This window comes from Eretmochelys imbricata, chromosome 11 (assembly GCF_965152235.1).
Source record: "Eretmochelys imbricata isolate rEreImb1 chromosome 11, rEreImb1.hap1, whole genome shotgun sequence".
In the NCBI taxonomy this organism is placed as follows: Eukaryota; Metazoa; Chordata; order Testudines; family Cheloniidae; genus Eretmochelys; species Eretmochelys imbricata.
This window is the reverse complement of record NC_135582.1, coordinates 82,467,018-82,491,632: the sequence shown is the minus strand read 5'-3', so window position 1 is coordinate 82,491,632 and position 24,615 is coordinate 82,467,018. Positions and strand designations below refer to the sequence as shown.

Genomic DNA, 24,615 nt, shown 5'->3' with positions numbered 1-24,615 from the left:
CAGTTTTGGACCCCCCACTACAGAAAGGATGTGGACAAATTGGAGAGAGTCCAGCGGAGGGCAACAAAAATGATTAGGGGGCTGGGGCACATGACATATGAGGATAGGCTGAGGGAACTGGGGTTATTTAGTCTGCAGAAGAGAGGAGTGAGGGGGGATTTGATAGCAGCCTTTAACTACCTGAAGGGGGGTTCCAAAGAGGATGGAGCTCGGCTGTTCTCAGTGGTAGCAGATGACAGAACGAGGAGTAATGGTCTCAAGTTGCAGTGGGGGAGGTCTAGGTTGGATATTAGGAAAAACTATTTCACTACGAGGGTGATGAAGCACGGGAATGGGTTACCTAGGGAGGTGGTGGGATCTCCATCCTTAGAGGTTTTTAAGGCCCGGCTTGACAAAGCCCTGGCTGGGATGATTTAGTTGGGGCTGGTCCTGCTTTGAGAGGGGGGTTGGACTAGATGACCTCCTGAGGGCTCTTCCAACCCTAATCTTCTATGATATTCTTAATATGCATATAAATAAATAAATAAAAACCATACCACGCTCTTATGTAGCACTTTTCATCATGTCCAGTCTATATCTGATTGGGATTGTACCCAAGTATTACTGTAAATTGCACCAAAAATCTTTCAATTCAGCTGATATCATATGTTATAAGGCTGCCTGTCTTTAAAAAAACAAAACCAAAAACCACACAGCGATTTGGAGACAGGATAATATATTTTATACATTTTGTTTACACTTTATTTCTGTGGGCTCACTTTTATGTTTTAAATAACTTTAAACATTTTGATTCCCATCACATATCTGAATCACAGCTCACCTTCCCATTCAAAAAACTTCAGGATGATTTTCATACCAGACATTCTATTATGATAAAAATGCAAAGACTTGAAAGTATCCCCTTGGAGTGAAAAAGCTTGCTTTGGTGAAAGGCAAAAAGATAATTTTCAATGTATGGAGAAACTTCAGCATATTATTTAAAAAGAAAGAAAGAAAGAAAGAAAGAAAGAAAGAAAGAAAGAAAGAAAGAAAGAAAGAGAAAGTTCCACTTCAGTTATGTGGCAACCTCAACTCAAAATGTCTCAAAACTCAAATCGTTTTCCCCTGGTAAAAAAAAATTGTCTTTGGGAGAGATGGGAAAGAAAACAGTTTTCATGATGTCACCTTTACTCTTTCATTCCTAACACTGTTAGCTCGGATCAGCAGCCCACAACTAATAATTTTATTCCTTCACCAGCAGAAAGTATTATCATTTGTATACACACGATATCCAGTTGAAAGATCGTTTATATTTTTAGGTGGATAAAATACTTAACTTCAGAGCTGCATACTGGTAAAACAAAACCCCAGTGATGCAGCTCTAAGGCGCCTGAAATTTCAGTCGTGAGTTGTTTTAGGTTTTAATGAGGACACAGGAGTGGTACCATATAAAGATCTGCTGCTACTCTGAGGGATACCCCCCATTAATTATTTTCTACCCTACACTAGTGTGTTTTGTACTATCTAGCACGAGGAAGATACTAAAACTGTCACCTGTGCAGGGAGCCCATTGTTGTATGTGTGTAAGTTGCACACTATTTAACTATCATAATTTTTATCACTAACTATGCTAAAGGACTGGGAGCTTTGTGGGGGGATAGGAAAGAGCTAGCATATTAATGTGAAGACAGTATGATTCATCATCAACAAGTGACAGGAAATGTTCTATGGGTATTAAATCCTGAGCACAGAAATAACCAAATGCTTCAAGTTTCACCTCCAGGTCCAAGTTCTTTTCCACACCCCTACAGAATATTTTTTTTAAAAAATCCCTACATTTACAGTGTTCTATGTTACTAACCTATTATCTTTTATTATAGCTAGAATGTCATTTGGAAAAACATCTTAAATTATATTTCTTCAAGTATTTATTAACTTTAAAGTTACTCATTTAAATTTTGTGACGAACCTGAGATATACCCTTATATCAACTTAAAAAAACCCAAGAATTCCCAGGATTGCATAACAAATCCTTGCTAAGATTAGCCACCACAACCATGACATACTAAATCGCACAGTGAAGATATTCAAGAAGACCATCCAACCTTTCAAAATAAATGCTAAGCTAAATGCTCGATAGAGAAAGGTCAACCCCAAATTTCAACAGCTGTTGGCAGCCATGTTGCCTTTATCCTCTGCAATCATTTACAATTAAATGCATAAAAAGCCATCCATGCTTGATGATGGTCATCTGTAAAGAATACAAGAGTATTACAAAGAATACAAAGGCCAAGAATATAAAGGAGCACAGAATGACAAAAGAGGGACATGGCAGAATTTAGCTGAATATAACAATCTCAAATACATCTTTTAGAGGAATACTTCTTCCCCCAACTTCTGATCTTCAATATTACTGAACAAAAATAAATAAGCAGGTATGCGGAAAGCCATTGGCTTCCAGAGGACAGATATGGGTTGCACATGATCCTGGAAAACATTTTTGAGAACCCTAGAACTATAAAGAATGAGAACTCATTCCTCATATCAATCAAATGCTTCCCTTTTATCAAAAAGAATTCTGCATGGAACTCTCACTTATAGTTTCCATATATTCATAGTAAATTTGAATGTCTTAAAATGTATGCCTACAATAATACTTAAATATATTACTCACATTCAGGACTTCATCAATACAAAAATAATCTCACCTAATAACTGCCTGAACTTCAAAATAAAATTTGAAGAGAGCTCAACTTCTGAATGAGAAATTTAAAAAGATTGGTAAAAATAGATTAAGATTGCAAAGTGAAATCATCAGTAGACAGAGTCCCTTAAAACAGAGATTTCATTTAATAAGTAAGACTAATTCCAAGAATATCCACATGGTTAGACCAGCTAGAAAATTCATAAATTGCTCTAATTTACAGTTCTTGCTCCACATTTTGGCTTCAATCCTGCAAATTTATGCACACGTTTAATTTTGAGCAAATGAGCAGTTCCGTGGGTCTACTTATGCTTAACTTTAAGCAATTGCAAAAGAGTTTGCAGGTTCAGGGCCAAAGACATTTGCAAAGACAGATACAATGTAAATCTTGTGTTTTGAAAGAGCATGTACATTACTTGCCTTCACACATTCTGAATGTTTTTCCCCTACAAGAGTTTATTTTACACATTAATGTATTGCTACTAAGACTCTAATTAGGAGGTTTAATACAATACTCAGGCAACTTTTAGTCTTGATAATTTTTTTCACTTTGATTCATAATTGAGCAATAATGATTGCAGGACAGGGCATTTCCAGAACATTCATAACTGGCTGGAAAGAGTTTTTGCATCACTTTCCACAACACCCAGGGAGCCGCTACTCCCCAGGAAATGCCCTGTGCTGAGGTAGTTACTGCTATTATCAACTAATTATTTTAAAAATAGGACTTAAAAATACTTTGAGGTGTTTTTCGGAATTTGTACACACAATATCTTTGATACACACATGTCACATCATGTACTTAGACATATTGGACATAACTAGAGAATTATACCTGGTATGCTGAGAAAAAGAGGATTTTTTCAATCCATTGTCAGCCTTCCATTTCGCTTACAAATTGTTCTAAAAGTGCTGTCTATGCACCCATTGACTTAACAGACCTGGCAGTATTTTCCCTGCTATTTTTCATTTTCACATCTAGCATATGTGAAAATTTTAACAAAAAAGAGCTTTTATAAATAAAATACCATTCTAAATATATACTAGAGCAAACAAAACTTAGAAATAAGACTTTTATAGATCATCATGTGAAGCTACAGGCAATAAAATCTTCAGGGGACCCAACAGTCCAGTTGTTAAGTCTCTGAAGACCACAAGAAAGAAGTTTAACAATACTTTCATCTTCAGTAGGCCTCTCATTTCTTTGAGAAAAACTGTAATTAATATTCTACGAATGGGTTATTTTGGCAAAGCAGAATTATTTCTCCAAAACGAAAAACTGTTTTTCTGAAGTTGCCACATTACTGTTAATGTTATGGTGGTGTTCGCATGAGTTCCTGGGATATACAAACTGCCTACTTCTAAACAGGTTTTGTACACTACAGACTAAATTTCTTAACTTACAAATACTTATTTTTTGTTTCCAGTTTACAGTGGTAAAAAATGATGACTTTACAATGCATGTAAATGGGAGGTAAAGGTATTTTAAAAAACAGAATAAAAAGCTGTATGTTAAAAACCAGGTCACAGACTAATAAATACGTACATCAAAGACATGACGTTTTCAGCAGCTGGTTTTAAAGAGCAAGGAAGAAGGGAAAAGCTAGCTGTCCAAAATCCATTCTGGCTTTGTCACCTATATGCTCTGCAATTAAAACCCTGCAATTAAAAGAAAAACCAAGCTAACAGAAGCGCAGAAATTCGCTTTGTAGCTTTTTTTGATTAAATTAAGCTACAGACTAAAAAAATGCAGTGTAAAACCTAATGCAATCTACTACATGTTTTCATGCACTTGCTTATATTGCATTAAAAAAAGGAATTTTTTCTAACCCAGAAAAATATGAGTCATCTGGTACTGTTAAAGAAAGCCTTACTGCAGTTTTTTCTACAGTAACAGGAGTTTCTAGAGAAGTAAACCAAAACGATTTTTATAACAAAATATAGAATTATTGTAGCAACTTATCATTGACTTTCAATATTTGAGCAAAACATAACAACAATTTGCCAGTTAGTTTCAAAGTGTTAAAAAGATGCTTTGACAGCTGATGCCAGAAAACGATGCCGGACGCCAGGATTTCCAGAATGACCCCCTGTTCCAAAGTGATGTGCAGTCCATGAATTAGACAGTGAGAGAAAACTGATCCTGCTCTATTGGTTTCTCCACCCAGGCTCCAAGCCCTGCCTTCAGGAACGCTTTAAACAAACATTCTTTGGCCGTTTGATACTTAGTGGCCACCTGCTTAGTGTCATGGTACAGGTTCGGTTTGAGGATCTTTGCACGCAGGCTAGAGGAAAGCTGCACAAATAGAAAAAGAAAGAAAACAAACCATTACATAAAGCCATTCCAGGAACCAGAATCAAGAAAAACGAGAGAATGAGTGCAGCAATTTGAAAGAATGACAAACACTCTATAGATAGAACGTTACTGTTGATTTGTATCCAACTACATATCACTTCACAGCTCATAGCAAAACTATTGGTCCAGTGGGAACCCTGAGGATCTACTCATTTCCATAAGCACCTTGAAGGTCAAACTGAAACCATCGTCATTTTGCTTGATAGCAACTGGCTGCAATTCTCGTTGAAACCCACCCCTTCTACTCTTCATGGGACAGTTCCCACCCGCCTTTGTGCAGAGGCTCCCCTGACAGCAGGGCTGGGGGAGGGAAGCAGTATTCCAGGGCCCTAAACAGGAGATACACATACCCTGTGCAGCACGGGTGGAAGGCCTATGTGTAACCTAGTGAAAGTGAATGACAAGCTTATGCCACAATCTCAGCACCCAGCTGTCTATATTTCAGTGCCTTGCCGCACTACAATAAGAAATGATAGACTCCAAAGGACTGTTGTAGGAATACTGATTCTGCGGAAATGACTGGCTCAAGGTGCTATTTGCTTCTATCAATACAGACGCTTTGAAGAGAGGACTGGGAGAACCCTAAGGATCATGGTCTACTGCTTGTATCTTTCCATTTTTATAGAGTTTATCAACGATCATGAGGCAAAGAAATCCAAACTTTCAAAAAACAATTCTTTGACTTTTACCTGCACCTCCTGGGGAGGACCAGGGGAGAAAACCTGGTTCCACTGAAGCCACTACCTTTGACTTCAATGGGGCTAGGATTTTACCCCACATGTACTCAAACAGGAATGCCTCTTCACACTAAACTACAGACCCCACAGACAACAGACCCCACCTCTTATGTCATAGGATGGTCTCAGGGTATGATCTGGCAAATCTTAGCTCTACTGGTTTTTAACCTTAGTGTTCTGTGTGCTCGGCTCCGGAAGAGCTACTAAAAGAGACTATGTTGTCCAGTACATTAAAATTATAAGCAAAGCTCAAAGGAGTCAACATTTTTACTTTACTTAGTTCTAGAGGCAGGTAATTAGATCCTCACATACATTTACACTAGAAATGACCATAATAAAGAAAATGTGGAGCAAGACTTCTCTCTTCCCCATTTTTACCCATGGTTCAGTAACACACCAATTACTAACTTTGAAAATGTTTTAGAGAAGGTTTTTTATATCCACTTGCAAAAGCTACAATACAAGAAGCCAGCACATTACAACCTTTTATTAGAAAGGTGGTTATGACACTGAGCAAAATTGAAACCCAGCAGTAAAAAACCACTCCTATCTTTGGACATGTACCTTTGCATGAATACGCATCCAGCGACTGTACAAAGCGTGCTTACAAAGGCGAGATGCACGACCCATCTCATCCTTGCCAGTTGTGGCATTAATAACTTCAAGACCAGTGTCTCCTACTGTCCAGTTTACACTGAAATTAGGTGCTTTTCCTGGCTGGCGGGCTTCTGCATTGCTAATACCTGAAAGGGAAGAGGTACATAATAATGAAAATGTGAAAATTCCTGCTTAGTTGTTTATAGATGAAGGAGTGATTGGGTGGTGCTATACAGATCATATTGTTAGGCATTCTTATAGCTGTGGTTCTAAAATACCACAATGATTTTCAACAGCTACCTGAGGATTTAGCCATGCACATTCCATTACTATTTATGGGGAATGTGCAGCTAAGATGTCATCTGCTGCTACCATGCTCAGTTGTGCATGTCTGCTTTCTCAGAAATCTGAAAATCCATGCATGCTTGTCCTGGTGATGGTAGGGAAGTAAAGAGATTGTAGAAAGATCTGTAACAAGATCACATCAGACAGTAATACTGGAGCCTCACAATGGTGCTAGGAATATAGTGCTGTTGCAGCTATCAAAGATTCATAGATTCCAAGGCCAGAAGAAGCCACTATGATCATCTAGTCTGACCTGAGGTACAGCACAGGCCAGAGAACTTCCCCAAAGTAATTCCTAGAGCAGATCTCATACTAAAACATCCAATCTTGATTTAAACATTGTCAGTGATGGAGAATCCACCACAACCCTTGGGAAATTGTCCCAATGGTTAAGTACTCTCGCTATTAAAAATTTACGCCTTATTTCCAGTCTGAATTTGTCTAGCTTTAATTTCCAGCCATTGTATCATGTTAGACCTTTCTCTGCTAGGCTGAAGAGCCCATTATTAAATATTTGTTCCCCATGTAGGTATTTATAGACTGTAATCAAGTCACCCCTTAACCTTGTCTGTGTTGAGCTAAATAGCTTAAGTTTTTTGAGTCTATAAGGAGAGGTTACTCACCTTGTGCAGTAACTGGAGTTATTCAAGATGTGTGTCCCTGTGAGTGCTCCACTTCAGCTATGCCTGCACCCTGCGTCTTTGATCATAGCAATGCCTCTTCAGCCCATGCATGCATCCTACACATTCCTGTGCCCCGCACTGATGTTATATGGGGCTGTGTGGGCGAACTCCCCTCAGTTCCTTCTCCGCTTCAAAGTCCCAAAAGGGAGACACCGAAGCAGAGGAGGAGGAGGGTGGGTAGCAGATCACCCACAGGGGCACACATCTCAAAGAACTCCAGCTACTGCACAAGGTGAGTATCCTCTCCTCCTCCTCTGAGTATCAGCCCTGTGGATGCTCTGCTTCAGGTGTCTCCTAAGCAGTACCCCGCTAAGGACGCAGGTGGTTCAGAACAGAGTCCAATACAGAGGAGAGAACTGCACTGCCCAGAGCAGTGTCATATCTTGCAGCAAGCACCAAGGCATAATGGCTAGAAAAAGTACGAACAGAGGACCAAGTTGCCACTCTGTGAATGTCTGCAGTTGGTACATCCTTAAGTCAGGCTAGAGATGCAGATAGTGTTCTTATTGAATGTGCAGTCACTCTCAAAGGGGTTGAAAATGAGTTCAGTTAAATAGATATTGATACATCCAGAGATCTACTTTGATAATCTCTGTTTTGAAATAACAGAATGCTTGTTTTGCTCCACAAAGGATACAAATAGTCTTGGAGATCTTCTAAAAGGTTTGGTCCGATCTAAATAAAAAGCTAATGCCCTCCTGACATCTAGGGTATGGAACATGGGTTCTTGACTAGTCTGATGTGGCTTTAGGGGAAAAACAGGAGATGAATGATTAATTCATTCTGAGGACACCCAAGGTAAAAATCTTGGATGGGCCCATAGCACAACCTTCTCTCTGATGAATACCATAAATGGGGTGTGTGTGTGCCCGTTCTTTTGTTAGGATGGGGTGAAGAGTTTGATCGGCATCATGAATCAGTAGGCAAGGAGTGAACGGAAGCTGCCATGGAGGGTGAGAGGTGAGTCTGATTAGACAGAGAGACCAAACTTTTCATCACCACATTGGTGCAATCAGTATGACTTTGGCCTGATCTTGTTGAGAACTTCTAGTAGTAACGGTGTCAGTGGATATACATAAAGAAACCCATTTGTCCAGGAGATGAGAAAAGTGTCTCCTTGGGATTGGGGTTCAAGACTCCTTCTGCAGCAATACCTGATGCATTTTGTGTTGGTTGCTATGGCAAACAGATCAACCTCTTGGAACCTCCAAGCTAAGAATATCTTGTGAAGGACTCGGCAATTCAGTTCCCATTCATGATTTAGAAGAAATGTTTGCTGAGGTCGTCTGCCACGGTGTTCTGAATACCTGGGAGATATGAAACTGAGTTGACTATCTGGTTGGATATGCACCAATTCTAGGAGTTTTATCACTTTGGTTCAGACATATGGGGAACATGCTCCTCCCTTATGGTTGACATAACAGATGAATGCCACATTGTCTGTCCTTATCTTTATTGACTTGGATCTAATTATATGTAGAAAGTATAGGCAAACATTTTTCACTGCTATCGTTGAGTGACTGTAGAATGCATTGGGGGACAGCTATCTGCCTAAGCTGTGCTTTCTTGGTTTGTAAACTGTTCAAATCCACTCCTGGAGGCCTCTTAGATGTAAGCCGGGGTGTTGCACTACGAAAATACAAGCTGTGTCCTAGCAGTTGAAGACAATAGAATACTGTTACTTGAGTACTGCCCTGAATTCTTGAGATGAGATTCATTAGTGCAAGAAATCTTCTGGAAGGGAGGTATGCTCTGCCTGTCAATTCATCCAGGGAAGCGCCTATGAAATCTAGACACTGTAGACTTTGAGGTTGATTTGAAGGCCCAGGCTATGGAACAGAGAACATGTCATCTTTGGTGTCAACACTTCCTGATGTGACCTGCCCCTGACCGTGCAGAATTGTTGAGAATACTCTTGGGGCAGAAGATAGGCCAAAAGGGAGCACTCTGTAGTGGTAGTGCTCGTTGCTCATTAGAAAATGAAGAAACCTCATGTGAAGGGTGAATAGCGACATGAAAATGTGCATACTCCAGGTGAGAATCATGAACCACTCTCCTAACTCTAATGAGGGAATTATTGCTAAAATGATCACCATCCTGAACTTCTGCTGTTTTACCGATCTGTTTAGATACCTGAGGTCCAAAATTTGTCTCCACTCTCCATTCTTTTTGGGTATCAGGAAGTACTTTGAATAGACTCCCTTTCCCCTATGCTGTACAAGAACAGGTTTTATTGCTCCTAAATGTACAAGAAAGGCAATCTCTTGCACCAGCAATTGATCATGAGAAGGGTCCTTAAATAGGTCTGTGGAGGGGGAATGGGTGGAGGGATAGATTTGAAATGGATAGCGTAACTGGATGTTGTGGCTTCCAAAACCCATTGTCCGATGTTATACCATCCCATGAAGCTTGAAAATGGGAGAGGGGGCATCCGAAGAGGATGTTACAGCTGTAAAACCTTGTCGATTGGGTGGTTGAGACTAGGGCTGTGGATTAATTGCAGTTAACTCATGCGATTAACTAAAAAAAATTAATTGCTGTTTTAATCAATAGAATACCAATTGAAATTCATACCAGTACTGTAGTGTAGTCTCTTTAACATGAAAGTGCAACTTACAGATGTAGATTTTTTTTTGTTACACAGTTGCACTCAAAACAAAACAATGTAAAACTTTAGAGCCTACAAGCCCACTCAGTACTACTTCTTGTTCAGCCAATCACTAAGACGAACAAGTTTGCATACCTTTAAGGAAATAATGTTGCCCGCTTCTTATTTACAAGGTCACCAGAAAGTGAGAACAGGTGTTCGCATGGCACTTTTGTAGCCAGCATTGCAAGGTATTTACATGCCAGATATGCTAAACATTCATATGCCCCTTCATGCTTTGGTCATTCCAGAGGACATGCTTCCATGTTGATGACACTTGTTAAAAAAATAAGGCGTTAATTAAATTTGTAACTGAACTCCTTGGGGGAGAATTGTATGTCTCCTACTCTGTTTTACCTGCATTCTGCCATATAGTTCATATTATAGCAGTCTCTGATGATGCCCCAGACCATGTTGTTCATTTTATGAACACTTTCACTGCAGATCTGACAAAATGCAAAGAAGGTACCAATGTGAGATTTCTAAAGATAGCTACAGCATTTGATCCAAGGTTTAAGAATCTGAAATGCCTTCCAAAATCTGAGAGGGACGAGGTGTACAGCATGCTTTCAGAAGTCTTAAAAGAGTAACACTCCAATGCGGAAACTACAGAACCCGAACCACCAAAAAAGAAAATCAACCTTCTGCTGGTGGCATATGATTCAGATGATGAAAATGAACATGTGTCGGTCTGCACTGCTTTGGACTGTTATTGAGCAGAACCCGTCATCAGCATGGACGCATGTTCTCTGGAAGGTGGCTGAAGCATGAAGGGATTATGAATCTTTAGCAAATGTGGCACGTATATATCTTGCAATGCCGGCTACACCAGAGCCATGCGAATGCCTGTTCTCATTTTCAGGTGGCACTATAAACAAGAAACGGACAGCATTATCTCCTGCAAATGTAAACAAACTTGTTTGTCTGAGTGATTGGCTGTACAAGAAGTAGTACTGAGTGGGCTTGTAGGCTCTAAAGCAAGGGTGGGCAAACTATGGCCCGGGGGCTGCATCTGGCCCTCCAGATGTTTTAATCGGCCCTTGAGCTCCTGCCAGGGAGCAGGGTTTGTCCCGCTCCGGCACTCCAGCCGAGGAGCGGGGTCAGGGGCTTGCCCCACTCCGCGTGGCTCCTGGAAGCAGCGGCATGTCCCCCCTCTGACTCCTACACTTAGGGGCAGCCAGGGGGCTCTGCGGGTTGCACCCACCCCAAGTACCGCCCCCACAGCTCCCATTGGCCGGGAACCACGGCTAATGGGAGCTGCAGGGGCAGTGCCTGCAGATGGGGCAGTGTGCAGAGCTGCCTGGCTGCACCTCTGAATAGGAGCCGGAGGCGGGACAGGCTGCTGCTTCTGGAAGCTGCTTGAGGTAAGTGCTACTCAGAGCCTGCACCCTTGACCCCACCCACGTCCCAACCACCTGCCCGAGCCCTGATCCCCCCTTCCATCCTCGAACCCCTTGGTCCCAGCCCAGAGCACCCTCCTGCAACCCCAACCCCTCACCCCCAGCCTGCACTTCGAGTTGTTGCCCTCACCCCCACCTGCACCCCAACCCCCAATTTCATTAGCATTCATGGCCCACCATACAATTTCCATACCCAGATGTGGCCCTCAGGCCAAAAAGTTTGCCCATCCCTACTCTAAAGTTTTACATTTTTTTTTCAAATGCAGGGGTTTTTTTGTACATAATTCTACATTTGTAAGTTAAACTTTCCTGATAAAGAGGTTGCACTACAGTACTTGTATTAGGTGAATTGAAAAATACTATTTCTTTTATTTTCACAGTGCAAATATTTGTAATAAAAAATATAAAGTGAGCACTGTGCACTTTGTATTCTATATTTTAACTGAAATCAATATATTTGAAAATGTAGAAAACATCCAAAAATATTTAAATAAATAGTATTTTATTATTGTTTAACAGCACAATTGTGTTTATTTTTTTAAATCGTGCGATTAATCGTGATTAATTTTTTAAATTACTTGACAGCCCTAACTGAGACTCAATCCACCAAAACTGTTGCTTGGAGAATGCACATGGCTGAGAAGTAGCTGCAGCTGAATGAGGTTTCTTTTTAGAGTATGTTGGCCTGTTGGACAGGGGCTCAGCTGGTCTATGACAAGTTGAATATGGGGCTGGTGTGCTCTCTGTGCCATCTGAGACCTACTACATCTCCTCTGATTTACAAGAATACAAATCCCTAAGGATCACAGTGTGTCCTTTAAAGTGTGGAGATATGTAACCATTGAGTCTGCACAGAGCTTACAACCATCGAAAGGGAGGTCTTCAATGGTGTGCTGAACCCCTCTCGGGAAGCCCAAGTGCTGCAACCAAGACACTCTTCTTATCACCACTGGAGTGGATATAGATTGTGCAGCAGTATCTGCAGCATCCAAGGAGGCCTGGAGGGATGTCTTTGCCAGGAACTGACCCTGTTGTATAATCACCTTCAATCGGTCACAATGTTCCCCTGGCAAGTGCTCAATAAAACAGTAATTTTTTTTTGTAATTCAAATAGTCATACTTGACCATGAGCACCTGATGATTTGTTATTCTGAACTGAAGTGCAGCTGAAGAGTAAGACTCCTGTGTACGGGGTGGACTTGGAGCTATACTGTCTGCCTTGTTCATAAATGGACTTCACTTCCAGGGAATTCAGATCTGGGTGCAAAAATGGAAATTATGATTCTCTGGCAGGGACAGAATGCTTTTTGCAGGTAGGCATGTTGGTAGATGGGGATTGCCAAACAGTTTTAGCAGGCTCCATAAGAGCTTCATGGACCAGAGTGGTAATCTTCATAGATGAGGAGGTATGTAAAGTATATAGCAGTGTATGGTGGGACTCCTGAACTTGCTCTAAAGGAATCTGTTGAATGTCAGCAATTTGCTTCATCATTTCCTGAAACTACTAGAAGTCATCCACCCTAGAAGGTGATGGAGGCATCACAGCTTCATCAGGTGAGGAGGAAATACTAGTAAGAAGTGTCATCTCTTTATCCGCTCTTGCTTCTTGCTCCCCAAAGGTCACCTCCTCTGGCACAGGTGGTGGTAGAGGATGTTGAGGAGAATGGGCCCTTCTCTGCTCCCTCAGGTGGCGTGAAGATTGTGTTGCAAACTGTTGATGACAGAACACCCAAAGATCCCAGCAAGGCCACTTGGGGGGCAGTGCGGGGGAATGTCATAGATGGAGGTATTCACGTTGATGCCATTTGAGGTCTATTCTCCTCTAATATAACAGCTTGGAGGGAGAGAGATGAATCCTAGAATAGACAGGGGATCCCTCAGGCAATATGTGAGAGTCTGGGGTGTCCTCTTCCACATACTACAAGGCGGGGGCGGCGGGGGGGGGAGAAGATAGCTGTTCCACTTGCAAAGTAGATGAGGGTGCGTATGGTACTCTAGGAGCCAGAGGAGTGAGAGAATCTTGATGCTGATAAACCCCCAGCACTTGTTAACAGAGAAGATTCCAGCTAAGATGATACTATCAGGCCTTTAGGGTACCTAAATTCTCGCGGTACTGATGGTATCAAATATTGGGTCGAGGTGGACCTGTGGAGGATGTCTTCAGTTGTGAGGCAGCTGGTACCAGGTGGTTGGCATGGGAGTGAGCCAGGTCCAATTCCACTGCTACCACGGGTAGCTGAGCAGTCTTTGGTACCTCTGACTTTCTGGTTATCAATACGGAGTGTTGTTCAGGGATGGACTCAGAACTCTTCTCAACTGTGTCTCTGCCACTCTGGGTATGGATACCCAAGCTATATTTGCCTTTTTCCAATCATCCGGGACCTCCCCTGATCGCTGCGAGTTTTCAAAGATAATGGCCAATGGCTCTGCAATCACATCAGCCAACTCCCTCAGCACCCTCGGGTGAATTAGATCCGGCCCCATGGACTGGTGCATGTCCAGCTTTTCTAAATAGTCCTTAACCTGTTTTTCAACCACTGAGGGCTGCTCACCTCCTTCCCATACTGTGTTGCCCAATGCAGCAGTCTGGGAGCTGACCTTGTCTGTGAAGACCGAAGCAAAAAAAGCATTGAGTACTTCAGCTTTTTCCACATCATCTGTCACTAGGTTGCCTTCCCCATTCAAAAACGGTCCCACACTTTCCCAGACCTTCTTGTTGTTGATAATATACCTGTAGAAACCCTTCTTGTTACCCTTCATATCCCTTGCTAGCTGCAGCTCCAACTGTGCCTTGGCCTTCCTGATTACATCCTGCATGCTTGAGCAATATTGTTATACTCCTCTCTAGTCATCTGTCCAAGTTTCCACTTCTTGTAAGTTTCCTTTTTGTGTTTAAGCTCATCGAAGATTTCACTGTTAAGCCAATTTGGTCGCCTGTCATATTTGTTCTTCTTTCTGCACATCGGGATAGTTTGTTCCTGCACCCTCAATAAGACTTTAAAATATGGCCAGTTTTCCTGCACTCCTTTCCCCATCATATTTGCCTCCCAGAGGATCCTGCCCATCAGTTCCCTGAGGGAGTCAAAGTCTGCTTTTCTGAAGTCCAGGGTCCATATTCTGCTGCTCTCCTTTCTTCCTTTTGTGAGGATCCTGAACTCGACCATCTCATGGTCACTGCTGCCCAAGTTGCCACCCACTTCTATTTCCTCTACCAATTCTTCCATTTGTGAGCAGCAGGTCAAGAGGAGCATGGCCCCTAGTTGGTTCCTCCAGCATTTGCACCAGGAAGTTGTCCCCAACACTCTCTAAAAACTTCCTGGATTGTCTGTGCACTGCTGTATCGCTCTCCCAGCAGATGTCAGCAACTTGTTGCAGATATTTTTAGTAAAAGTCATGGACAGGTCATAGGAAATAAAGGAAAATTCACGGAAGCCTGTGACCTGTCCCTGACTTTTACTAAAAATATCCATGACAAAATGGGGAGCCGCTAGGAAGCTGCGGGGGCTGGCTGGGAGCACCAGGGGCCACCACCACGTATGGAGGCTCAGAGCTTCAGGGTCTCCCCGCTCTCGGTGGCTCAGAGCTGGCTAACACGGGCAGCAGAGCTACCCGGAGCAAACCCCAGGCATCTGCTCAGACTTCCTGTGGGTAAGAGGGCTTTTCACTCCCTCCATTTCCCCATGTAAGACTGCAACTTGGGGGCACACACTGACCACGACAACTTCTAAATAGCTACAGTAATATGCTTCAGGAGCATAATAGATACTAGCAGTTAAATAGCATATCTTCCATATACATATCAACAGAGAAGGCCTACTGTTTCTTATGCTGCAAAAAGTGTGTAAACAACCATGCAAAAGAACTATTGACTACTGTTAATTTAGCTTGCAGACATTATAAAAGGTCCCCAAAACAAGGTCCCTGCTTCCACTGACTTTGATGAGACCAGGATTAGGCCCAGCAACTTTTATACAGATCACAAATTTGTTTATAAACTTACCTTCTAGATGTATCCATTATCTCCTGTCTCATGTTGGATACAAATCAATGATTCTTTTTAAAAAAATATTAAAAATTGGATTTTTATGTAAATAGTGTTTTTATTTACATTAATGTGCTATTTTAAAGAAAATTAACCTATTTAAAATTAAATTTGAAATTATGACCACCTATGTTAAGGTCTAAACATATTATAATCTAGTGAAATCATTTATTTTAATGAAATAAAATAATATTCAAGCCTTACAGGTTTGCTGCCAAAGTTTTAAAGACAGTCAAACCACTGAACTTGTGGAAATCTCTAGCTAAGCATCTGAAACCAGAGTTTGTTAAGTGCTAACCCAGCTTTTGACAGTACTAGCCTCTTCTGCAGGTACAGAGATTATCTGTAATCTCTGAAAGAGATAATATTGTCTGCATTTCAGTTACTCAACCAGTTCAGTTCAATACCTAGTTCATTCAAAGTTGAGAACACAATTGGGGGTTGAAAAAGTACAAATGTTTATTTTCCTCTTCCAAACTATGATTAAAAATGAGGTGTGAGGGGATGAGTTCTACTGGTTCTAAAACCTTGAAGGACACAGTGACCGGACACAATCCGTTCAATTCACTAATTACAGATACCACTTCCTGTGTTTAATAAATCAGTTAGTTTTAAATGCAAAACATGTTTAATAAAAAAGTAAGTGTGAGTTAGTTTTATTTAACTAATAATCAGTTTTAAAATGGTGCTTTTGGACATTTTAACTGAATTCCAATTTCCATCCAAATGCAGCTTGACACAAGTCACTAGGAAAAAAGTAATCATCTAGTAAATAAGACGTGTCTGTCATTCACCATTTTCTAACATAATAAAAACTGTAACAAATAAGGATCTGAGTGAATGTATGTTAAGCTACATAGGTGCTTAAATATATATATATACACACACACACACATTTATTTAAGTATCTATGTAGCTTAACATACATTCACTCAGATTCTTATTTGTTACATACACACACACACACACATATAGATATAGAGTGGTTAGCAAAAAGTAGTACCAATTTATACCAATCAATGAGAATCAACCTTACTTTAGGAAAATAATGTAACAGTATAAATGCAATACAAGATTAAAATCTATGATTTAAATCAAAGTTTCCTGCTTGCTGATTTAAATCGTGACTGTAATTGGTGATTCAGGTCACTTTGCTTTAAATCAATCCATCCTGTTCTGTCAGCATTTCAAAGCTCATTTCCACCATGCAATTCCCATTTCAAAACCCCCGTGAATCTTTCACAAACGTACACCTAAACTATAATTGGGCTTGTCTGGTAGAGTCTCTTAAATGGAAAAGTCTTCAGTTCTGGGTAAGGTGCTAAGGTTTGCAAGTTCTTCATGCAAAAAAACTTTAAAGCTGATGCTTTAAATGCACCAATTCCAGAGCTGTATGGCTTCCTGACAGAGTGGGGATGATCTGGTCTGTTAACATGATGCACAGCTGTGGTGTTGTCTGTCAGCACGTGTATTATGGAACCCAGAAGAGGAGGCAGAAATGCTTGGCATATCAGACAGATAGCTCTGAGCAACAGGACATTTATATGGAGGCAGGCTTCTTGAGACAACCACAGGCTCTGAATTTAAGACAATCTAGATGAGCTCTCCATCCGTGAGTAGAGTCACCAGTGTCTTGCTAGGTAGAAGTGCAAAGAACAGGTACTCCGTTGTACACCTGATGAGGGTCTTTCCACCACTTTAATGAGAAGAGGACTTCTTGCAGGACTGTGACCATCATGTCCATGCAGTGTCTGCTGAGTGGATACACTGATTTCCACCTTCACATGAAACATAGATGACGCCTAGCAAATGGCACCACATAGGTGCATGAGGCCATGTGTCCTAAAAGTCTGAGGCATGTTTTCACTGATGTTCTTAGGTGAGCTTGAAGTTGGTTGGTAAGATCTACTATTGTTTGGAATCTCTCCTGTGAAAGATAAGATCTCGCTGTCCTGCAGTTTTGCAGTGCTCCTAGGAATGCTGTGCTCTGGGTCAGAGTCAGTATGGATTTTTCTCTGTTGATTCTCAGGTTCTGTGAGGTAGAGAGCTTTAGAATTAATTAAGCAGCGTCAGTCACTTGTTGGGGTGATCTTCCTCGAATCAGCCAGTCGTCGAGGTAAGGATAGACCTGGATTCTTTGTTTCTTTGACCTGCCATGATTGCCAAGCACTTGGTGAATATCCTGTGTCCTGTAAAAAGACTTAAGGGCAGGAACTTGTACTGGTAGTGAGATGATCCCACAAGGAATCTGAGCTATTCCCTATGGGCTAGATGGATTGATATATGGATATATTGCAGGCAGACATCTGTGAAACAATTCTGAGAATTTGATGAGGGGATTAGGGAAGCTAGAGTCACTATCCTGAATTTGAAATGGCAGATGAAGGTGTTGAGACATTGAAGGTCCTGGATGGGCTGCCTTTCGTCTCTGGGATGAGAAATTAAAGGAAATAAAATCCCTGCCCCTGAACTCAAAGGGCACGACCCTCCTCCAGTTGTAGAAGGGAGTCTACTTCTTTTCTGAACAGTCTCTTGTGAGTAGCGTCTTTGGGAAAGGATGGAAAAGGGGGGAGCTGGTGGGAATAGACTGGAACCGAACAGAATTCTCCTTGCTTATGATCTCCAAGATCCACCAGTCCAAGGTAATCCCAACCCAAGCTTCTAAAAATAAGAGAGTTGCCAAAGAGGGAGTTGAATGGAAAAGTTTCTCAGGTGGCCCTATCAGGTGCTCAACATTGGTCTCAAACATGCTGCCTGTTGGAAGCCCCAAACTGTGGGGCAGCAGAAGAGTGGGCAGTGGGTAATTTATGATGGAATCTGTCTCTTCCTTGGTGGCTCTGAGATTCGCTGGGCTAAGCGAGCTTTTGCCCACCAGAGAATCTGTGCTGATTTACTATTTAGATCTGAGCTTCTTGTGCCTGCTAGTTGATTTATATATACAATGGTCATGTTGTCTGAACCACAATGTGCTCCTTTCTCAGATGATACTGGAAGACCAGAAAAGCCACCCTGACTGCTCTCAAAAGTTTTTGGATGCTGACTCTCTGTGACTGCCCTTGTTCCCCTGGGCTACAGTTCTGCGGGCGTCTCCTACATCCTGAAAGGCTGGGGTCTGCAGTCAGGATTTTAGGGGTCTTAGTGGTGGACAGAATATCCACTGCATGGGCCTCTTGTTCCTACCAACTGAAGAAAAGGCACTTGAGACAGTACATTCAGGTTTAACCTTTCTGCTCACTAAATTTTCACAGCAGGCTCCTATGGATAAAGAAAGATCTTTATTTTTGACAACAATGCTGATTTCTAATGGTACAGCAGACAGTGCAACTCAGTTTGATTCCAGCGTTCTCCAGCTATCCCTGCTGGCATTAAGTGAGAGTTAATACAAACTGTGTTTACCAGAAAGGTAGGTCAGAGCATGAGTGAGGAAAGAAAACACTGTCACTAAAGAGATCATTCTGCTTCTGAAACAAACCACTATATTCTAGCTATTCAAAATACAACTGAAACCTTCACGCAACTGAGCAGGGAGAGGCAGGATTGGGGGGCCTAGGTTTGCACAGCCCTATTTATCTGCACCTCCAGAGAGGAGATTATTGGGAGAGGTGTGGACTAGCCAGTGGATCTGTGACTAAACCGATATACCACCTGAATCCAACTGTGCTGGGCTCTGAACACTACTGCTGCCCCAAACAAAAGAAAATCCATGAATCTATTTAATCTAACTCATTTTCTTTTGGTGGTTTCACATCCAGCCTGAAAGGTATTTCTCTGAAAATGCTGTTCCAACAGCCTAGAAGATTTCAGACTTCTATCTATGAATAATAATGATAAAGTTGTGATAGGAGTCTTAAAACAGATAGAACTATTTTATGTCAGATACATGAAGATTGCCCTTAAAATCTTACAGCTGGAATATATAGAGCTGAAAATGCACTAAATAGTCTACAGAGAATATGACAACACGCATTCCATCTCAAAAAAATTACAATCTAAATATGTAAAAATTACAATCTAAATCTAAACCAGCAACTACAATTGTCAGTTACTATGTCAAAACGATTGACTGTTTAGGATTAGTGTGCTGTAACCACCAGTTATTAGTACATACTAATGTTTTTTGGCAAGTCCATCATTTGACATTCTACTGACATTCTAAGCTATGTGACCCTTATTAACAAACTTTCACTGTAGCTAAATGGATAGTGGTTAATTTGATGCACCTGTTCCCATCCCCTATGGCTGTATGCAAAATTCAGGTAATTTGTTAAACATGCTTTAAAAATTATGCTTTTTCTGAAAAATAAACAAACACAGACTAGAAACCAAGTGCTATAAAGCAAAGCAATATGAATAGCACTGGGGAAACACCCATTTTCTGAGGGAAACATCTGACTTTTAAACTTGTCATGGCATTATTGTAATGAATAGAGACCTTAATTTTTAAAAGGCTTAAAAAAATACCTTAACCGTTTCCTTTTCAATAGAGGTGAATGTAGAATTCAAATCCTGCCATTCCGCTTAATCCTACTCAACAAAATTCTACACAAAATACAGTATTCATGGGTTTAAACAATATCTGGAACAAACAACTGCAACATTAGCTAATTGCGGTAGCTGGAGATTATGAAACAGATCTGAGGGACAGAAACATGACGACCTATGTAAAGGTAACCCTAAGGATGTGCTGTTGGGCTCCAAACGCAGCGTCTGTGCACCAAGCTATGGGTGGAAGTGAGATTATTATGGTAGTTGGGCCATGCAGGCAAGCGGAGTGCCATGCTAACTGAAACATATACTTCAGCCAGCAGAGCTTGATGACAGGAAGAAAATGCAACCAATGACAGCTGGGAAGTTTTCGCTGTCCATTTTGAGTTGATTATTGATCTAGGCATTGAGAAACAAATGTTTGTGTATCTTGGCACACTGCTAACGTGATGGAGATGGCTCAACAAATAACTCCAATGGCAAGAGCAGAAACACTGAAACCTCACACTATTCTGTGGGTGGGAAAGGAAGAGAGATTTCACCAAACCCAGGCTTTCATCTTTTCTAATGTATTGCTGGGGGACCTGCATTCTCAAAATTGCAGATAAATACAGCCACAGGAAATGGCTCACATAGAAGAGTTCACAGAAACTCCTGTTAGGGTCTTGTAACACACAAAGGGGGTCCTGTAATAGGAATTCTAGCTGTTTATAGCTTAATTTCAGGTTTGGGTCATAACTTCCTTGCTGTAGTCACAAAGCAACTTGCTCACAGTACATAATTTGCAAAGGGTTGAGAATTGCAAAATTATGTTACTGTTGGAACAGATTCAGTTACCGTACAGCCTTCTCCATTAGATACTTGCCACTAAGTAAAGGTCTGTTGAGCGTATACAGAGGTGGTAGATCTTCTATCTCTGCTATCCGCTGGTATACTGCTCTGGATAGATGGTCCCCATGATATAAACTCCCCAAGATGATGCTAGAGAAGTAAATTGGCTCCACAAAGAGGCTAAGTAAGGATCCTTGAATACCCAACACGTTCCACCTAAGGGGAAGGAAAAAAAAACACTTTCTTTTTAACAGAACAAGTAATCTTGACTAGAAACAAAAGGAGACAATCTCAATGGACTCGACTTTCAGTCTCCCCTCTTGCCCAAAGCCTGACTTTGTTGTAGCTGTGTACCCAGCCAAAGTCCCACAGCACAGCGTTACACCATGCCTGTGGAGCACATCCTGGAGTCCTGAACATCAGCAGGTGCTGCAAATCTGCGATATGGCAGCCAAGGCCCAATTTCAGAGGCAGAGTCCATGACTCTGGTTCCCCACTGCCATAGCTGGTGGGGCCTCTCCAAACGTCCTAGTGTAGGGAGAGGGATGAGATCTATCCAGCTGAGTGAACGTCAGTCACACAGGACAGGATGAGAGCTCTTAGCTTGAAGTGAGCACTGATGTCTTCAAAACAGATCCGTCAGTGGGAAAGTCCCCTTTCCCAGGGTCGGGATGCAGGACACTTCCCAAAGTTTCTCCTCCTCCCCACAGGAGACAATTCTGTCCCCTTCACCCACAAGTCGCCCTTCCTCTATTGCTGCTTTGAATGGATAACTGCAACTCCACAACCGCTGTCGTGTCTATGGGCTCTGCAAAGGGATTCTCTAATCTAGGAGCTCATACGCACACAGTCTTTGCCCCTTTCAGCAGCTTCACAGATTTTGACAGTGGAAGCCTTGTCTGCATTGGTCTGACCATCCTTAGGGTAGGTCAGGTTGGTATGGAACCAATATGTGCAGGAGTAAACTACCTTTTACACCCATGTTCAAATACATCAGGATTTAGATGACTGCCAAGCATTTAAAAGACTTTAAAAAACCTCAATCCCCATTCTGGGGTATTTGGATCAGTCTCTGTCTTGCAGTGCACCTGCAGAATATTTCTGCAAAATTAATATATCAAATTTAACCCTAACGGCCCCCGAGTGGATGAAGAAGGAGGGTAGGTACAATTTGGTGCCCTTGCATAGGAACTAGCTACAGTTGTAGTTCTTGGGCTCATCTAAGCATGGGGCTTGTGGTGTTAGCCGCCCTTCGTAAGGAGCCAGGAACAGTTGGGGCAGCAGAGGGAAGCACACACTTGAGGCACTGTACTTCTTTGAGCTCCAGCTGGGATGGCACAGCTCCACCACATTCTCAGCCCAGGCCAAAGATTACAGGACACAATTGTTAAAAAGGGTCAACGAAATCCTAAACTTATAACCCTGTGTAAGAACCCTGTAACATTACTAAAAAAGCTCAAGCTTACTATAGTAAGGATGAACATGAAAACACCATATACCAGTTTACTCACCTGTCATTAAAAATGTTTGTCCCAAGTTACTGGGAGAGCAAGTAGCATTTTGCAGTAATGCAAAACGTGTAAGGGAAAGATTAAGGCATATTTTATATCATATTTACATTATATTTGTTAGCCAAATATTGGAAAATAAAAATAAAGGAGTTGTGAGAAAATTATTTCAAATGTATTTCATTAGTTTTAAAGCTAAACAAGGTTTACATCAGAATAACACTTTACATACACATTATATATAAAAGACTACATTAATGATCATCTTTCTATGTGAGAAGTCAGTCACAATTTTAGAATTAGATCCACTGAGAACATTTCCAGACTTTACCAGAATTAGAATTTTGCTGGCACAAGCAGATATTTAGATGACCAGATACCTCACAATGGTTCTCCTTACCAATATTCCAATTGCCAAGGTGTTGCCTCCGTATTTGCGGTATTCCTTATACCACGTATGAGGAAGCATATGGACTACTGCAAATACAGAGGTAGCACTATTTAATACAAAACTGGAATGAATTCAAGGGCAAACGATGTCAGTTTCGGTCTTACAATTGCACCTGTAATCTATGTGCACTCAAATTAAGGACAGCTTCCACAAGCCCAGCCTATTACATTTAAATTTCAAAAACCCTACCAGGAAGACCAGAATGCATAGTGTGACCCTAACCCAAGCCTTCCTGTGCACACCTCTGTGACCCTGACCAAAACCTTCCCCCTGCCGCCTTTCTCCTGCCTTTGTTAAGTATCTATAGTTTTTCAACTACACAATTCGGTGACCCTACTCAGTGCAGAAGATGAAAACTAACATCTGGGCTGGTTTAAAAATTATATTGATTAAAGCAAAACTAAATCTCTTAAATGCGTTTGTGCCTAGAAAACTAGATTCAAATTTGATTTCGCTCACAACTAAAAATGATCATACTAGCCCCATCAGAATCACTGTGGATATTTTTCAATACCACAAAATGATTGAGCAATTTTCTATGATTCAGGCTGTCTTTCTGTTTGAGAAAAACATGGGACTTGAATGGAAATACTGTAGGTCATAACCAAGACACAAAGACAGGGCTACGTAGGCAACGTTTTTACAGCCGATTTCCAGGTTATATTTGCTTTTGAAGTTAATACTATTTGTTTTCACTCTCATGAACACAAACATGACATCGCGTATTAGCATCTTCTCATTTTCTAAGTATATTGTAGTATTATTTTTTAAAAGGGTCACAAACATCTTCTCAATGTTGTTTCATGGACATGTACATTTAGGGCCCAAATTTAGAGCCCAAATTTTTGAAGTTAACAGGCCAAAATTCTCTCCTCATCTACATCCATTTATCTTCACCGCAAACAATGAGGTTACAAAGGTGGGAGAGCAAAATTTAACCACAGAGTTTAGTAACCTCACAGGATGCATCATGTCCCTGCAGTATTATGGGGTCTATGAAAAGTGCTCTCTTCAAATCAGTGTATAACATATTAAGAGAAAGTGGCTGCCTCCAAACCAAATATAGGTGGCCTTGCACCTGATTTACAAACCAAACACAAACCTACCCCTCTCCCACCTGGCTTAAGAATAGGTTTATAAGAATAGGTTTATAATAATTGATTAGCTTTTCAATGTTACACATTGCAGAAGGGAAGACACAAGATCTGGCCCAAGGGCACAGTGCTATATTTAGGGGGATTGGATGGCTCATGAAACTGGTAATGAAAAATAAATATTTCACCAGTAGGTCATCAGTTCAACTTCATTTCAGCTTAGTTGTGAGCAAAAGTCCACAAAGCCTAGTGAAATAAATTGGTGATCTTAGTTCAGTTCGTAGAGGCCAGAGAGCCACGTCACAAACACATGGCTACCTCTGTCCCTCAATCCTTTCTCACCCTTAACAGAGAGAATAAAGACTGAGGCCCTGGTCTACGAAAATACTTAAGCGCATACTTACCTTCAAGCACACGAGTATCCCACTGCATCTGAAGAAGTGGGTTTTTTACCTACGAAATCTTATGCCCAAATAAATCTGTTAGTCTTTAAGCTGCCACTGGACTCCTTGTTGTTTTTGTGGATACAGACTAACACGGCTACCCCCTGATACTTGAGTATCCCACTGAAGTTAATAGGACTGACTACTCAAGTGCTTAAAGTTAAACATGTGTTCCCATGTATTGCTGAACAGAGGCCTCAATGGGCATGAAGACCTCTTCCCAGCCTAAGATCTGGTTTCGGTGGAACAGCCGTAGGCACATTAGCAGGGCAGTGCACAAAACCTGCGCTGCTCGTGCTTGTGGGTTTAAGTT

At 41.3% G+C, this 24,615-nt stretch overlaps 1 protein-coding gene across 3 annotated transcripts in view; it reads right to left on the bottom strand.

The window, feature by feature from the left end:
- Positions 1–426: 426 nt before the first annotated feature.
- Positions 427–24,615, bottom strand: part of ADARB1 (adenosine deaminase RNA specific B1) — a 259,164-nt gene continuing 234,975 nt past the window's right edge. For all 3 annotated transcript variants that reach the window (XM_077830584.1, XM_077830585.1, XM_077830586.1), the window contains 3 exons: positions 20,841–21,022; positions 6,341–6,519; positions 427–4,979 (listed from right to left, as the gene is read on the bottom strand). In XM_077830584.1, the coding sequence (XP_077686710.1) occupies positions 4,803–4,979; positions 6,341–6,519; positions 20,841–21,022 (538 nt within the window). In that variant the 3' untranslated portion in view covers positions 427–4,802. The remainder of the gene's footprint in view (positions 4,980–6,340; positions 6,520–20,840; positions 21,023–24,615) is intronic.